We start from the raw sequence: 19,125 nt of genomic DNA, 5'->3' as shown, positions 1-19,125 counted from the left end.
GAGAAATGTGGATGCCTGGGATTCATTGTTTGTTTTCTGGGCTTCTAGGCAATGGAGTTGTCTACCCATACAAAAATAATAAGTCCATTTTGCCACAAGTTCCAAGGTAGAGGAGTGTGGGTAGATCTTATGGTCTGTTGTAAGACAATTGAATACTGGTGATCAAAAGCTTTTTACAGTTTCATCTCAAGGAATCAAGTTGTAAAGGAATTATATTTATGTTATATGTATTTCAGATGCTCATCAGCAATTACATTCATATTGCAGATTATTTGGTCCCAGAAAGAAAATGACCAATGCTATCACACGTTGGCATGGTAGTGCCCCCACTGCACGGAATGACCCAGAACAGGCATATGCGGATCGACTGGAGAGTGAGATGCAGGAAATGGCTGTTCAGCTTCACCAGGTAGAGTTATCCACCTTTTGCTGCTCATATAAGATATGAGATGCAAAATAATATTACAGGAGGGGTCCCAGGTGGCTGTGTGGTCTAAGGTGCTCACCTATACAGATCACTGTCATCTCACCTCAGTTCATGTGATTTCAAGTCTTGGGCTCAGCCAACATGGGTATGTGAGAAAGCTTGCCAGTTGATTCCTGTGGGTTGGTAGTTTTTCCTGTGGTTTTCCTTGGTTCTTCCTCCAACTTACATACCAGCCACCATGTGCTGAAAAATGACACTGACAACAACAACAACAGTCTTACAGGATCAGTGATCATCTTGTGTTAAATAACATGTGAAAATTGCTTTACAATATATAAGGAATACTTGATATGTCTCATGCACATTAACATATATATATATGACTTTTCAACTTGGATATCAAATAAGTTTGACAAAGTTCAGAACTGTACACATTCATATAGTCACTGTACACATTCATATAGTCACCATAGTATTCACACTAGTCAGGACTTAATGTCTGATAATTTACTGATATTGATGTTTTTTAGAGCAGAGTTTGTATTATCAAAGTGGAAGAATATATCTTGAAAAATAAAGTATATGGAAATTCATTGAGGTGGGTGTCGAAAATTGAAAAATTTTAACCTCATGGAAATAATTAAACAGCTTATGCCAGAGAAAATGAGAAAGGTACCAAAAAAGTAAACATGAACATTAACAGTGAAGGACTTTAAAATTTGTTCCAATAATGCTGATTTGGCATTGCTATTATTAAATATAGAAAACTATTTAAATGATCTATTTTCAAAAACAGCTCATCAGAAAGAATCCTGGCATGTAGGTTTTCCAAATTATTCTGATGTTGCCAATCCACAACTGAAAATAGAAAAGACTTTAAATAAAAAACTCAAAAACTACACAACAGTTTGACCAAATATTGGCAGGAAACATTCAGGCATAAAGGTCTTCAACATTTTTTCAAATGATGCTGATCAACCACCAAATATGGCTGCTGTTACAGAAACAATGCTGAACAGATTTCAATCAAATTTGACAGAAAACAATCATCCTGCATGGATTGGTTTTCAATTTTGTACATATGCCAATCCAACATCAAATATGCCACCATCACTAAAAGTAGAAAAATCTAACTGGAACATTTAGTAAAACACCACATTGTAAATCTTGACCATATTTTACAAACAACATCCGGGCATGAAGGGTTTTCTTGTTGATAAGAAAAAGAATGGAAATCTACCGTTACAAATGGCTGCCATTACTAAAAATAAAAATAAAAATTCTTGTCTGAAACAGCTCAGTAGAAGTTTACAGAAAGCATTGTGGTTATAAGAGATTTGATAAAATGATGCTAATTCACCATTAAACGTGGTCACCATTACTAAATTTAAAAAATCCTTAACTGAATTATTTTCAAAAACAATTCAACAGAATTTGACCAAATTTTATAGAGAGCGTTCTGACATTAAGGCTTTTAAATTTACACAGATGTTGCCACTCTGCATCAGTTATAAAAGTAGGAAAACCTTTACCAGCTTCTTGTAAAACACCACTTAACTGACTTTCGTCATAACTGACAGTGTTCTAGCTTGAACATCTTTTGGATTTATACAAATAATGCTGTTATGCAATCAAATATGGCTGCCATTAGTAAAAGCAGAGAAATGTTTCCACAACTTTAATCTAAAAAAAACTTCTGACAGAATTTGTCATCAAGTATCCTGATATTGGGGCCATTTAAGTGTTTGACAAATGATACTGATGTGCCATCAAATATGAATGAAGGCACAACAACTGTAGAAACCTTAAAACAGTTGTTTTCATAACATATTTAATTCAACAGCATTGGAAGAAATTTCAATGGAGGACATCCTTTAGACCCTGATTTTTTTGTCAGTAAGCAATGGAAGTAACCTACAATAAGAAATATTCAGAATGACGTGTACAAAATATGTCGAGTTCTTTCCTTTGTGGAAAAATTTAACATGGCTAAAAGGAAATGTTAATGCAGCTAAATAAAACTTAATTTAGAATGTAAGATGCACAACTTTCATTAGGACAAATCATAAAAATAGTAGAGTACACTGAAATATAATGAATGATTTATAATTTAAAACTGAAGAAAAATATAACATAGTGGTACAACATGTAACATTCTAAATTGATCAAAATTTGATTGTATAATTATATTTATAAGATTAGTTGTTTGTAAAATACCAGTGGTCACCATGCTGGACTCCTACACAAGATTATCAAGTTTGATTTCCAGACCAACTTGTTGCTGTCAATCTTTGTACTTCAGCATAACCATTTAGTGTCAGTGCCCAATAAACTTCCAGATACCTGAAAACAGGTTAAGCCAAACCAAGCCAGAAATATTGTTGTGCATCTCTAATGTTCGTCAATCATATTCTTGGTAGTGAAGAAAGCTGTGCAGGATTCTGCATTTAATGTAGGTAGGCATGCCTGATGCACACCAGTAAATGTATCTAAGTATGAAAATTTCTTTACATATTTGATTAGCTGCAACAAAAAGATTTTGCTTCATGAAGAATATATTTCATGCAAAAACCATGTCCAAGTGTATAAATTTACATGCAGAAAATTATTGCTGTAAACTTTAGCACATTTGTAATTCTCGGATATTTGAAGTGAATTTAACAAGTTTTGTACCTTAACTACTGAACCACCTCAGTTCCTTGGGTGCCAATCTCAATGATTATAGGTGTTAATTTGTTACACCTTTAATTGGCACCATTTAGCCATTATTGTGTTGATGTGCCATTAAATGCTAATTCATTTATATGTGCATACTGAGCTGTGACTCAGGACGGGGTGGTGGTGGCGTAAGGATAAAGAACAGACTCAGCATTCCATATGACCTGCTCTGATTAACTCCAGTTGTAAGTAAGTGTATATACTTTAAGGTAAGGCTTTGCACAGTTACTAAGGTATGAATTAGAGTCAAGTCTCCACTGGATGGGAGAGATCCAGGGAACATTGCTGGCTGTATTAATGATATTAATGACACCTATTTATGCTGAGAAAGTGCTCATTCATATACATATAAAAGAATGTGACAATGTTGGTACAAATCTATTGAGTTCACCAAGAAGTTCAACTTGTTTCTGCCTGTGGGTAGATTAAGGTTGCTGACTATTGTCTTGAATATACCTCCCCATTTGTTTGTAACCCCTATCAATAATGGAAATCTTTAATGTGATAAAAACTGCACAGAACTTGGTCAATTCATTCATTGATTTATAATTTCTAAACTGAATGTAACCAAAATGGTCCTAAACACTGGCATCCTCCGTACGTTTCTTGCATAACAGACTTTTCATATTAACACAGCGCCATATTGTGTACACTATGCACAAGTCTATTTTCCTCAGAAACAGTGACATAGTTTATCCTGTTTGGTAACAGCCAGATAATTCTGTAAGAGTTTAGAGTTATATCACTTTGTATACATGAACATAGAAATTACACCCCTTGTTAAATCCATGTGAAAGGCAAATTTGTAGTTGTCAGTCATTTCCTTTGCTTGATTCGACATTTACAATGTCGGAAGCAGAGGATGTAGTATTTATCTTCTATGTACGTACATGTGTAGTTGTACAACCACTCCTTTGCTGACAATTGACTTGTATAGGAAATGGAAATGACTGGCGATCAAGATTGTTTTTTTACACTGAAAACTTCCATTTGGAATGAAATGCACAGACAGTAAGGTGTTAAGGCCAGCCCTGGGCATAATCATGTTTGAAATTATATATCAGTAAATGAACTGACTAAGTTCAGTACATCTTTTATGTCATTTGTGCCTTTCATTTTTAAAATCAGTGGGGGGGGGTTACAAACAAACAGGGAGGTATATTCAGACTATACCTGCCAGAACTGCTCTAGATTGGTGCTGAATTGAATTTGGGAATTTCTTCTTAAAATGTCATTTTGATCTTCATTCCAACCACTGCAATTCCTTTTTCCATCCACTATTGAATTTCATCTGATATTTTGGTTGTTTTGATTTTGGCATGTTAATGTTGGGACATAATATTCAGTTAGAGATCTCAGCAAAGTTTACATATTGAAGTCAAACAGACCTGTTTTATGTGTACTTTAGTAATGACTAATCCAACCTTAATCCATTAACATTTTTAATTACTTCTGATCGCACATAGCATAATCCATCTCGACAAACACTAAATTCCAAAGCCAAACTGGCCCCGCCAAAAGAATTCTAGTAATGTTAATACTGCTTGGGTTATTTAGTAATCCATTAATGTCTTTAATCCTTTCTGGATTACTACTATTACACATTGTATAATCCATTGATTACCTTTAGATTATTGTCTTTTGAACTAATAGTTAAAGTGTCATGCTTGTTAGTTTAGTCACGTGATCACAGTTGATGGATCACAATGAATAACCATTAACTACGTCTATGGATTTTCTGTTCATGTGTCCTTTGATTTTGGCAAGTTGAGCAACTGGCTAATCCAGATATTGTTTTTATAGCCAGAAGAAACTAAAATTGATCTGTATATGTAAGTCAGTGATGATTTAATTTCTAGGGTGGATTGAAATACAGTAATCTCATGTGGAACATAAATTTTGGAAAGAAAAACATATACTTCAAATTATGATTTTGTTGTACAGTGCACATAAAACAATATTGATTGTGTAATAATAATAAAAATTAATAATAGTAATAATAATAATAACAGTGATGTTAGGTGAATGGTATTTGTTCAGAAATAAATTTTAAATGGTGAACCTGTATACAATGGTCACCTGTGTTGCAGTGGCCAGTTTTGCCTTCTCCCATAAGTGAACATATGTACATTTTTAATGTGTGAATTTGCATTCCCTTGCTTACTTGTCATGTGAATAACATCAGGCCCGCTTGGGCCTCTTGTTTATTTTTGTATTGAAAAGCCTTTTATTTTGTTTCAGCTACAATGAAAAAAGTCTTATTAAATACATAAATAATCTAACTTTAACTACTGTAGCTTGAATTTTGAACAAATTTTCTTTAGGATCAGCTGACAAATTTAAGGTATTCAGATGTAACCCCATGTATAGAATTTTATATGTACAGCTAACCACCAACTTGATCAATAGTTGTGTTCCCAGTGTGGTTGCATAACTTGAAATAACTTGAAATCATGTAACTTGAAAATTTGGTTGTTGTTGTTGTTGATTTAGGGTTTAACGCCATTTTTCAGCACAAGATAGGCTATACATGGCAGCCAGTATAACTGGTGGAGGAAGAACCCTGGAAAACCCAGGGAAGAACCACCGACCCACGAGAAGCTACTGGCAGGCTTTCCCACGTACCCACGCTAGCCGAGCCTTGGACTTGAACCCACGCAGACAGAGGTGAGATGGCAGTGATCCGGAATGGTGAGCGCTTTAGACCACTCGGCCACTCAGGGCCCCGAAAATTTGGTTTCACTGCCTTTAATTTTCATTGAAAAATAGCATTCATTTTAGCTATTTATGAATCCTTTAAATCCATTTTTTTTTTTAGACAAATAATTTTATTATGCTCTTGTCTTCACTAAAAATTAAATTTAAAAAAAATCATATATCACATTAACACAAAATTTGCATAAATCAAAATCGTGTAAGTCAGCAGTTACCTGTGCATCAATTGTATTTATCATTTGCAATTAATGTCTTAGTCAAGATGTTAGTTATTAATTGCCAATGATTTTTCCATATTCTGCCTTGTAGGCAGTTGACCAAATAGACAAGCTGAAAGCACAAGTAAAGCAAGAACAGCAGCTACGCAGCGTAACAGAAAGTTGTCTTATGGAGGAACGTACCGCCTGGCAACATGTACAGCGCATTGTTATGGACACTAGACAACAGTGTGAAGAGCTCAGAGAAGCTCACAGAAAACTGAGGTTTGTAGTGTTGATGGGAATATGATTAAATATCAAGATTAGTATCAGTTTTTATTAACAACTTTTTACTTTTGATACAAATTTGTTATGATTTCTGATCAAACTGGGAATATAGGTTTATATCATGATGGGTTCAGATGTGAAAGAGATCTATGCATATGAATGAGGTGATCTTGCATCTGATTGGCTGAGCTTGTTTCCATGAAGGAGGCCATATTTCTGATCTGATTTTGAGCAAACTTGGAATAATTTCTCATATCATCAAGATTTCAAATGTGTTCAATAATGAGCAGAATGCATGCATATTAATGAGGTAATCTTATTGCCATTCTAGAAGCCATAGTTCTGATCTGATTTTGATTAAACTTGGAATATAGGGTGATATCATGAAGATCTTAGATGATTTCAGCAGAGAACAAGATCTATGCATATTAATGAGGTGATCTTGCATTTGATTGGCTGAGCATGGTTCCACTCTGGATGTAATGTTTCTGATTAATTTTGATAAAACTTGAAATATAATCTTATATATTCAAGATCTCACTTGAGTTGTGTAATGAGGTGATCTTGCTAATTGGCTGAAATTGTTATCACACTAGAAGCAGTTTTACTTGTCTGATGTTCTGTAAACTTGGTAATAGAACAATACATCGAGACATCTGTTGACTTTTATAATGAATTAGATTTTAACACATTGCTGCAATTCACTGCTGTTAGAAATAGATCTCATACTGTATGCAGTTTCAAACCAAAAATATGGTTTATGACGGGGCACCAAACTTCAATGATTTTACCTGTACTGGCTATCCTTGAGCCTTTCTACAGGTAGTATTGTAAATTATATTATACATAGACGCTTCATTGCATTTTTAGATTGTCTCCTATCACCAAGTTCCAGGTTAAACATATGGTATAGCTCTGCACCCACCTTGCGTTCAAAAAGACAGGTGCACTAAATTTGCCTGTACAGGCCTTCATTGAGCCTTCCCACTGGTAGTATTTTGAATTGATATATTGACTCTAAATTGCCTTCATAGGGTCATCTTCTAGCACTAATAATAATGATAATAATAATAATAATAATAATAAGGAGGACTTTGTATAGCACCTAATCTTTAGAAGCTCTAAGCGCTTTACAACATTAGACAACACATATAAGATAAAAAACATATATAATGATATGATTACAAAAATCAAACACCATGAAATTGGAAAACATAAAAAAAACCATGCTGAGAATATTTAAGGTAGGAAACATTATTAGGTCTTTAAGTTTGTTCTTGCAGTCGAAATAAGTGAGTTTTAAGAACACTCTTGAATGGGATCACTGTGTCTTTGTGTCTAAGTTCAGTGGGCAATTCATTCCACATTGCTGGGCCCTGGTATGCAAAAGAACGCTGTCCATATGACTTTGTTTTCATAGTGGGAATAATGAGTATACGATTGTCAGAAGAGGAGCGTAAATATCTTGCTGGTGTGTACACATGGGTGAGGTCGGATAGGTGTGTTGGACTAGAGTCCTACAGTGAAACGTAGTACAGAGAACAAATTTTGTGTTTGATTCTGGATCGAATGGATAGCCAGTGTAGGGTACAGAGCAGCAGGAAGGTGTGCTCTGATCGTGGTACTCTAAGTATGATCCGAGCAGCTGTGTTTTGAACTTTTTGAAGTTTCTGGAGCAGATATTGAGATGAACCAGACAGAACTGAGTTACAATAGTCCAGTCTTGAAAGTGCTAATGAACACACAAGTGTTTTAGTGGCATCAGCTGAAAGATATTTGCGAATGGAGCTGATGCGTCTCGGCTCAAGATATGCAGCCTTGCATATGTTCATGACATGTTGGTGCAATGTGAGAGTACTGTCCAGAGTAACATCTAGGTTTCATACTGATTGTGTGAATTAAATGATGGTGTTGCTGATATTTATTGTTTGAGGTAAAGGGTGTGAATGAGAAAGTCTTTGTGTTGTGATCAGAATGGCCTCAGTTTTATCATCATTCATCTGCAGCTTGTTACAAGTCATCCATGATTTCACATCAGGAATGCACCTCTCTACACCTTGGATGGTAGCATCAACTTAAGTTGGGTGGCTAGATTTGTATATTTGGGTGTCATCAGCATACAATTGGTGAGACACTGAATGATGATCTATGACACTAGAGAGCGACTGAGTGTATAGAATGAAGAGAACCGGTCCAAGAACAGACCCCTGTGGAACACCACAACTTAGATCAACTGTGATGGAGTGTATTCCATTTGCAGATACAATTTGTGTCCTGTTGACCAAGTAGGACTTGAACCACAGTAAGGCTGTATCATGAATGCCAAATACATGCTGGAGACGGTGAAGTAATATATCATGGTCTAGTGTGTCAAATGCTGCAGACAAATCAAGGAGGGTGAGGACTAATCTTTCCGCTATCCAATGCAGAGAGAATGTCATTAACTACTTTTAAAAGAGCAGTTTCAGTTCTGTGGCAAGGACGATATGCAGATTGTACATTGCTAAAAAGTCTGTTTGAATTCAGATGAGATACAAGCTGGGATATAACAATCTTTTCTAAGATTTTTGATATGAATGGGAGATTAGAAACTGGGCAGTAGTTCTTTAAATTGTTATGGTCTACTGTTGGTTTCTTCAGCAGAGGCTTTACAATGGCAGTTTTGAATAATGATGGGAATTCCCCGAATGAGAGAGAGGTATTAATAACATCAGTTAGTAAAGGCAATACTGGATCTAAGCACTCAAGCAGCAGTGATGTTGGAATTGGATCAAGTTCACATGACTTTGGATCACTCTTCATCAGGATTGTGCGTACGACGTTTGATCATGGAGTTCTTTGTGATGATAGCAATTCCACCTTGGGGGAACAACTTGATGGAGTAACCAGTGGGTGTTAGATCTGCACACTTGGGCTCATCGCCTAATTTTTTAGCCATGTTTCTGTCAGGAAAAAGACGTCAATATTCTGGTCGTTGATAAAATTAACTATTTCTGTGCATTTTTCCGGTGGTCCTACTGATTGGGCATTGAATAATGCAATATGCAGAGGTATCTCTTGGAGAGTTGACACAAAGGTTGATGAATTAATAGGGATTTGAATTAGGTCATCTAAATTAACGGTCAAAATTTTTTTTTTTATTGTCAAGCTGAAATAAGGGAGATAACTGGAATTCTTCCTGTTCTGCGCTGGCCAGCTTTGAAACAACGTTTCTTTTTTCGCTTCTGTTTACATTTAGGTAATGAAGAATGTAGTCCCAGTTTGTTTAGTCTAGAGCACAATGTAGTGTGGAGAGCCAAGGAGTGATCATTTAAAGCAATTAATGAGGGTCCATCATAGCATAAACAGGTTGACTGGCAAGTATCACGTGATGGCGGTTTGTTTAAAAACAGTGGAGCCAGACAGCTGAGAAAAAGTCTAATTGTTCTCATTTCCAAAACAAGGTCGTGTGCATCCTTTTACAGGTATTGATCATCGTGGGTAACTCTGTATGATATTCTCATGTTCATAAAGCAGGTCATTGCATGTATATAGTGTCTGCTTTTCTTTGTCTTGCAGATTTAAACCACTGGTGCCATCTACCTGACAACCACTCAGCATGTTTTGTTTCTCTGGCCCACAAGAACAATAACGCTATTTAAGCTTGCTTAGTGGGATGGTCATATAGGCCTCTTTTTTTATATTCTGTGAAGCATAATTTTAAATATTTCAGCAAGGAAAATAATTAAAAGTGACATCACAAGACAGAAGTCTTAAAGCTGATAGTTTTTATTTTCTTTTAAGTACCTTCAGTGGACTACTTAAATAAGACTGTGCTACCTGGTTGTCCCAACATATGTTTAAAAGAAATTTTATAATTTAATATGTCATAGGTTTAAAATGTGAGTCATGTTTATAACCGTTTCACATTTATCATTAAAAAAGAGTCTAAGAGCACTGCTGTTCAGCCACTTGGACCTGAATTTAAATGTCTTCTTTTATCTTGAGATTTCTTTTCCTATTTTTGCAGACAGTATTTGAATGTAGTAAAATCTAGAGTTCCACCTGATCGTGATCAACAACAGCAGCAACAACCAATCAGAATGTCCAGGACAGATTCTGGTGCTACAGAATTGGTGACTGCTGTGAAAGAAGGTGTGTCGCTTGAGGAAAAGAGCAGAAGAGGACCTAATGACAAAGAAAGCTTACCCACAGAGTCTTTACTGCGGAAAGTTGATCATTGTGTAAAAGACATTCAGCAGATAATGAATAAAATAATATTGAATACAGATGGTCTACTTGGGCAAAATGCTAGTGGTTCGCAGTCCCCTGAGAGAGGATTCACTTAATATTGGCCTGTTTCTTGTTTACTTGCGATAAATGTAAATAATGTTCATGAAAGTCATGCAATGCCAATGCAGAATTTGGGAATAATAATATATATTTGAGAAGCCAAGGCTGTTAAATGTTGCTTTCTGTTTTGTTTATGATAACATTGTGTAGCAGAACTTTTCAAAAGTGTTTCCCATTAGTTGGAATCCAGTTGCATTTAGAATTTCTGAGATACTCAGATGCAAGATGTAGATTAATTGTGTTGACTGTATGCAAAGAGTGAAAGGTAATTGACGTTTCTCTGGAAATGGCATAGAGATTTCAATAGTGGTAAGAATTTTTTTTTTTTTAATTTTGCCTAGTTTGCAGGCAGTATGTAATATTTCATGGAACAATTGTTCATAGGGATGTTAAATAATTCAGTTCTTTTATTTGATGGCTTGTTTTCCTTGTTTGATTGGTTAGATTGACAGAAACTATCTTTCCTTAAAGCAGTATAGCAAACATCCACAAACAATGATACAGGATTTCAAATGCTTATCAGACATATTAGAGTCAAAGACTGGTTGGGTGACATCAGGGCTTTGGCTAGTGTAGATGGGTATATTTATTTAATACTATTAAAAAAACAGGAAAAAAATATATAGGAAAAATTAGTCTTGGTAAATATTATATTCTGGGTTTGACAATTCCATGTGTCATCTTCATGAGAAATCAACATTTGTATGGTATTCACATAAGAAAATCATCATGTCATCAACTTGTCAAATTGTGTATTATTATTCTTATTACAGCAGATTTTAATGTTTAAGTATCAGTCGGTGCATACTTTTTTCTGTTCAGTAAGAATTCATTTTATTCATACAATTGTAATTTGTTGAGAAGGAAAAAATATCAAAGAATAACTTGGTTCATCATTAAATTCATTATTTGCTGAGAATTAAAGTTATTTATTTTATAATTGGCATTATGTCGTTGTATTTATAATGTGATCATAAAATTGTATGGTATTGAAGGTTTCTTACTTCTGATCCATTGTAAGAATCTAAGTCCTCGGAATCGGAAACTAATGCTAGTCAAAGTTAAAATTGTAATTCATTTTCGAATACCATATATATTCACATGAAAGTTAGATCCACTTGCAAACTGCATAGATTAAGACATGCCATCACATAATATGCCAGCAGATTGGTTCTTTGCAGTTTTGTAGGAGTAATCAGTACAACAAAACAACATAGACCCTGATCTGCTGGCAAATTATACAATGACAGTTCAAAGTTTGTGTTGCTTTCAGTTGGACCTGACTTAATAATTGAATTATATATATATTAATATTAATTTTACTTTATAGTAATTTGACATAGGGCTATAATTTTGAGCTGAGTACACAAGTTGAAAAAAACTTTATGAAAGTCAAGACAGATCTGGTACATTATACAATGGTAGATCTGTGTTTATGCTGTTTGAAGTTGGATATATTAAATTTGAGTAAATATGGTAAATTCATTATGCATAAGTTGTACCATTTCTTTTTTCGTAATATATTAAAGGCTATTGTCATTAATTCATCTTCTGTTTATTTAACATTGTTTTAATATTGGGGTGGGGTTTTAATATTAGGGTGGAGTTTTAATATTGGGGTGGGGTTTTAATATTAGGGTGGGGTTTTAATATTAGGGTGGGGTTTTAATATTGGGGTGGGGTTTTAATATTAGGGTGGGGTTGTGACTCAGCAGACTGCACACTCAGGTTCAAATCTACCAATGGGACCTGTGCTTCCTTACAATTCGCCTAGGAAGAGCCACAGTGGCTCAATAGTTATGGCATTGACTCAGGAACACATCTGTTTAGGTTTGATTCCCACTATTGGATTAGCCTGGATCAGTTACTGTGTTGTCTTTCACCAAGGCACTTTATTTGCTTCAACACAATATAACCTTCATTGTGGTGTGTATACCATAAAACACCCAAGCATCCTATCTCTACATTTCAGTGAGGAACTGTGGTAGCCTGGGTTGGCTGCTTTCATGAATCCTTAGGAAAGGCACTTTGCCTCCATTTCTTCTGCATGATATAGCCGTTAATATGCCAAAAGTTAAAACCAGTACAAAAATGAAAAAACAAATGCACAGAAACATAATATCATAGAAGTTATTATGATAAATAATTTGCCATCATTCTAATGTGGATCATAAATGTTATTCCTCATTTCAGGAAAAAAAATCCCTCACCTTTTTTGCAGTACAAGATCATTTCAATAGTACAACAAAAGCTGCTGAAGCAGAAACATATATATTAAAAACTTGGTCTAAAACACAACATTAATAAAATCTTTTCGTAAATTTAACTATTTCATATCTGTTGACACCAGTTGGTCAAGGACAAAATTGAATACTCACTTTAGTGACACTTATTAACAGTACCACTGTATTTGACAAGTGAAAACACTTCCCATCAAAAAGAAGGTTCTGTCCATATCTAAATCTCTTGTCCATACCTAAATCTCTGCATAACTGCTTGAAAAGTTGATCAAGGTTGTGATATTTTTTATGTCTGAATATTATTAAGGGTCATTCAGAATTCACCGCTTAGGTGACAGTCTGATTTAGTCAGCTATGTACATTTGCAATGATTGGTATCAAAGTGATTTCTAAAATGGCCACAGAATGATGTCCCACCCAGTTAAATTATCCTGACACCAGGCCGACCAGTCCTAACACTAACCTCTTAATGCTGAGTGCCTATCGAGGCAGCTGTTAGTACCATTTTTGTAAGTCTTTGGTATGACTTGGACGGCATCATTTTGAAGATTTTTTAAAATAAATCATTGGAGTAGTTTTATCCAAATTGCCTGACATGACAGGCTATTAAATTCATACATATGATGTTGATCTGCCATCAGTTATGTCTGACGTTGCTAAAACTAAACAAAAATCTTTGAAGAACTTCTCATCAAAATTCATTCTTTATAATTTTTCTAAACTGGATAGAAAGCATATTGACATGAAGGGCTTTTAGGTTTATGCAATCCACTGTCAGATAGAAATCCACCATCAAATATGGCCACCTTTGCAAAACCTGACATGGTACTTCCTCCACCAAATAAACTGGCTGCCATTAATAGCCTATTGTATGCTGAAAAATGGTGTCAAAACCACAAAATCAAACCAAGTCAATGGATAGAGCTGATCCAGTTCTCTCTCTCATATACTTTACTAAACTACAAATCTTGTTTTAAAAAAATTGACCAATCAAAAAACTTATGGTTTCTACGTCTGGACTTCCATTTATTCTTCAAAATGTTGAGTACATTTTCCTGATGGAGGGGCCAGGTTTCTTTATCATAAAACTTTACTCAACTCAGTGAGTCTAATGCTCTGCTAATTGAGCTATTGCAACTTCCATGGGAATCACCATATGCATTGGTGTGGGATAGGGAAATCCCACTCAATGGGTTATTTTCTATATTGGTGTTTGATAGGGAAATCCCACTCATTGTATGCATTGGTGTTGGATAGACAAGTCCTATTCAAGGGGTCGTTCTCTATATTAGTGTGGAATAGGGAAATCCCAACCAATGGTCTTTATATGCATTGGTGTGGGATAGGGAAATCCCACTCAGTGGTCATTATATGCATTGGGATGGGATAGGGAAATCCCACTGGAGGGTAATTTTTTGCAATGGTGTTGAATTGGGAAATCCTACTCAAGGGTTATCATATAGCATGTGGAATAATTGAATTCTTCGTATGCATTGGTGTAGAATAGGAAGATTACACCCCAGGGCCAGAATTTCACAAAGTTTTGATGCTGTGGGTGGAATTTTCTCTCCCTACAATGAGACATAATGAAAGATTCTTGTTTTCCATTGAATATATTTCCCCGATCACATTGACCTACTTCTACAGTTACATCTGGGGGAATGGATGAGGCTGTGACTTGTCAACAACTACCTAAACTGTCTCACGAGTTACAGGTGTGTCACTTGGTATAGCAATCCAATGATAGAGCTGATTAATTTTGGCCATTTTTTTCCCTGTCTTCCATCTTCTGTTGCAGTTGAGAATCTTGACACTTTGTGGGAGTGTCCACCCAATTCTAGGCAACCCAGTGGGCAATATTCCCCCTTCATGTCCAAACAATTTTTGGGCACAGGGTTAATACATGATTTAAAAGAGCTCTGCCGTCTAGCTGCACCTTAATTTGCTGTAACAGTTCTAGATCTACACTATTCAGGGACTATAAAGCTTCTGTTGCAGACATCCTATGCCTTGTCAAGTAGAGCCATGAAATGTTAACATTGCCTTAGATTCATCTATCTGCTTAATATTATCAATACTTCTATAGTACAGCCATCCATACTGCCATCTGTGCGCCCAACACATGTACTGACTGATTTTGATTTTGAGAAGCCATTCACGACTACATCCTATGAAAGGTAGTCAAACATTTACTTATGGCTTACCCTCTTAGACAGTACCATGACAGTCTTAGAAATGAAAGCCATGCCTTGTCAATGTTCCCAGTAATGTATTGTCCAGATATTGACCGTGATTTCTAAATGACACATATAACTGCAAAAAGTGTCTATAAGCACTTACATGACCTATCCAAGTTTTATAATAGATCTGGGTCTGTGTTGTTTATAGTCAGACTAAGTCTGTGTTGTTTAGAGTCAGACTGGGTCTGTGTTGTTTATAGTCAGACTGGACTTGTAAGTGACTAAATACAATCAGGACATCTGATAAAAGTCGAGTAATACTGTGAATCTAACTCTGCATTGCATCATCGGATGCAATATTTAGCCCCAAGCATTTGTGTAAAAAAAAGCATAGTGTATAGTGTGATACTCGTTATATATCCATCTGTCTGTCTGTTACCCTATCACCTGCCAAGTGGATAGAAATGATCAGTATTGGTATTTGTTTTATTTTAATGATAACCAAGTAAAGATAAGTTGTGTTTTATATTTTGGCTTCCTCCAATGGAATGTGGTCAAAAGGTCAGATGTACTAAGCTTTCATATAATGTGCTCATTTCAGATGTTTTGGGTTTGAGAATGGTTTGGTGGTTTACAACACAGGAACACATGTATGTTATTTAGTGCCATGATAAGTGGAGTAAAGTGCATTGCCCATGGACATGCTATGGTGGCAGATCCAGGCTGATCTAACTGTAGGATCAAGGTCACATCTTCTTGGTCATGAGTTCAGCATGCTGTTCACAACCCCACATTAAATATCTTTGTACAAAAATGCAATATATGAAGTCCTGACAGGAAGACAACATATATTTGGCTGACATGGGTTGACATGGGTTATGACCTCTGCATCATGGTTTTGGGAATTGAAATGAGGATTCAAAATGGTATTGTGAAAACAAGTGTATGATCTGAAGTGACAAGCAATCAAAGTTGCTTTAGTTATTACACTATTAGATGCACATGAATTGCAAGTGAAGTGTCATTTACTGGATTGAATGCAAATCCAAAAAATCATTAATCCATCTGTTACCTGTATCTTTACATGATTGTAGCTCAAATTTGAAAGCATTTGTCGTTTTACAAATCGTTTTATCTTTAGATTGCAGTTTCATGATGGTTGATATTTGCTTTTGCATCCTTCAATTGAATGCAAATCCAAAAAACATTAATTCATCTATTACATGTATCTTTACACAATTGTAGTTCAAATTTGAAAGTATTTCTCTTTTTACAAATCGTTTTATCTTTAGATTGCAGTTTCATGATGGTTGATATTTGCTTTTGCATCCTTCATTTTGTAATGATGTAGAGAAATGTTTCTGTTTTCATGATTTACATATTGTGTCCTGTTGATCTCAGGTAGATTAAATAAAAATAAACATGCTTAATTTCTTGCTTTTCTCTCATTTACTCTTTATATACCCATGTCTGTTTAGGAGTCCTTGTGTCATCCGTCCATCCTTCACACACTCTGGTGACAAACTCTGGGACATGATGCTACATGTCGCTGACATGATGCCCCAGTGCTAGACAGCACTATAAACTGCCAAACTGCAGACATCATAGCGATATGACTAAAAAAATGTTAAAGCTACGTTAACAATCTAAACCACACACAGAAACATGGAAAATATTATCATCATCATCTGAAAATGTGCATAGTGTCAAATTATGTTGTTCCAGTACCTTTTGTTAAAGTTATTGCCCTTTTTGTCGTGCAACTGAATCAAGTGTATTACCTAATCTTTTGTAATGCATGTCACCTAGTCCCAGAGTTTCCTTTGGACCGCTGTGAAGCTTGGTGCATACATATATTATAATCCTCATCTGAAGATCTTTTTGCTTGTACAATTTTTAGCTCATCTGGCCATAGGCTAAGCAAGCTTCTGCCGTGACCTAGTGCCTGCCATCTGTCATGCATAGGCAATCTGTCAACATGCTAGGCTTGAGTTCCTATCAGATTTCAAACAGATTTAGTATGTTAGACCTATATTGTCATGCCCTCAGATGAGTTTGATTATGAGCAACATCCAAGAATATTAATTAGTAGTAGTATCTGATTGGCTGCATTTGTGAGCAGGTGATCTTGTATCTGATTGGCTGCATTTGTGAGCAGGTGATCTTGTATCTGATTGGCTGCATTTGTGAGCAGGTGATCTTGTATCTGATTGACTGTGTTTGTTATCAGGTGATCTTGTATATGATTGGCTGTGTGAACAGGTGATCTTGTATCTGATTGGCTTCATGTGTGTGCACTCAACAGAACATGTTGATGAATAGACTTTGATTACATATGGTATGTAAACCTATAAGGTGACCTAAGATCTGATTGGCTGAGAGTGTGAACACTAACAGACTTATTTCTGGTCAAATGTTGATTAGATTTGGTATGTAAGTTTATATCATTGCAATATCAGAGTTCATTTATGAGCAATATTCATGCATATTATAGCGGTGATCCTGAATCATATTCGCTGAGCTTTGTGACCATTCTGGAGACCATATTTCTGATCAGATTTTTCAAATGAGTTCCATTATGAGCTAGACCCAATGCTGATCCATGGGAATCGAACTCGCAATCTTCCTCTCTTGACTCCAGGGCCTTAACTGCTGAATCACTGCAGTTCCCATGGGTGAGAGGATCTCTGGTTTCCAAATTATGGCTCTGGGCAGAGCTGCAGTGGGCTGACACCCAGTAATAAGTGCCGACTGCACAGATTACCTCCAAATATAATGTGTTATAAGTGCGTGTAATTTAAGGGAGGGGTTAAGAAAAGTTTCAAAGTTATGAATTGGTTGTATGAATACTTTTTTGTTTTTACAGAGAGAAAGTGATCATATATGTTGTTTTTGTTGTGGGGTTTAATGCCATTTTTTCAGCACACGATAGGCTATACATGACGGCCAGTATTAATGGTGGAGGAAGAACCACCAATCCACGAGAAGCTACTGGCATGCTTTCTCACTTTACCCACATTGGCTGAATCCTAGACTTGAACCCACGCAGACATTGGTGATGATCATATATGTGATCTAATATATATATATATATATATATATATATATATATATATATATATATATATATATATATATATATATATGTATGGTCAAGAAGATACATGACACCAACATTAACATACAATATAGTAACTATACTACTATATAACTATCTCTCAACAGATTTGAAGCATTGTGTGTAATTAACATTGACAAGCCGACTTGTCTTGTGAAAACACTATCAGGCTTCACTCTAGTTAGAATTATTTTGTTATTTTTGACTTGGAGATGGATGCAGTGAGATAGAATCCACTGAATGCAGCTAACCTCTCGTGTTTCATTGGATCAGCATGAAATTAGAAATGTTGTGGTCATCATCTGCTGACACATCACTTTTCACACTGAATTTTTGTTCGAGTTTTACCCTTTTCTTTTATGAAGTCTCATGTGCATGATAGAATCTTGTAAATGCAACTAGTCTCCATGCTTTCAATAGATCAGAATGAACTTTTGTATGGTCATCAACAGGAGATGCTCATAATAACCAATCCTCCAGCAATCTTAGTTAGAGTTATGGCCCTTTGTCTTCAAGGTATGTTGAATGTATCCCAAACCTTCCAACTTTCAAGTCTGGAGTAATATTTTTTACTCAGCATGGTAAGTAGCAGTTTATAATTAAAGGGCCATATCATTTGTAGCTGTCCAGATCAATAAAGCAGTATACTTTTGTTGGAGTTTGCCCTGCTGGTTAATGCAGTGTAGGACAGCTATGAATATAATGCCATTTTTCAGCACACAATAGGATATACTTGACAACCAGTATAAATAGTGGACGAAGAGCTCAGGGTAAAATACCAGTAAGAACCACTGACCAATGGGAAGCTACTGCCTGCTTACATATATACACACAAAGGCCAGGCCCAAGACTTGAACCCACACAGACGGAGGTAAGATGGCAGTGATCAGTTTAGGCAAGTGCGTACGAC

The 19,125-nt window shown here is 35.7% G+C and overlaps 1 protein-coding gene across 2 annotated transcripts in view; it reads left to right on the top strand.

Moving 5' to 3' along the window:
- LOC149793755 (ankyrin repeat and SAM domain-containing protein 3-like) overlaps positions 1-16,534 on the top strand; it is a 57,361-nt gene extending 40,827 nt beyond the window's left edge. For both annotated transcript variants that reach the window (XM_089967738.1, XM_089967739.1), the window contains exons 12-14: positions 268-409; positions 6,170-6,342; positions 10,355-16,534. In XM_089967738.1, the coding sequence (XP_089823864.1) occupies positions 268-409; positions 6,170-6,342; positions 10,355-10,673 (634 nt within the window). In that variant the 3' untranslated portion in view covers positions 10,674-16,534. The remainder of the gene's footprint in view (positions 1-267; positions 410-6,169; positions 6,343-10,354) is intronic.
- The last annotated feature ends 2,591 nt before the right edge of the window (positions 16,535-19,125 follow it).

Source organism: Sinohyriopsis cumingii, chromosome 8 (assembly GCF_028554795.1).
Source record: "Sinohyriopsis cumingii isolate HCF-2022 chromosome 8, ASM2855479v2, whole genome shotgun sequence".
NCBI lineage: Eukaryota > Metazoa > Mollusca > Bivalvia > Unionida > Unionidae > Sinohyriopsis > Sinohyriopsis cumingii.
Note: the sequence above shows the minus strand (reverse complement) of the source record. Positions and strands in the feature narration are given on the sequence as shown.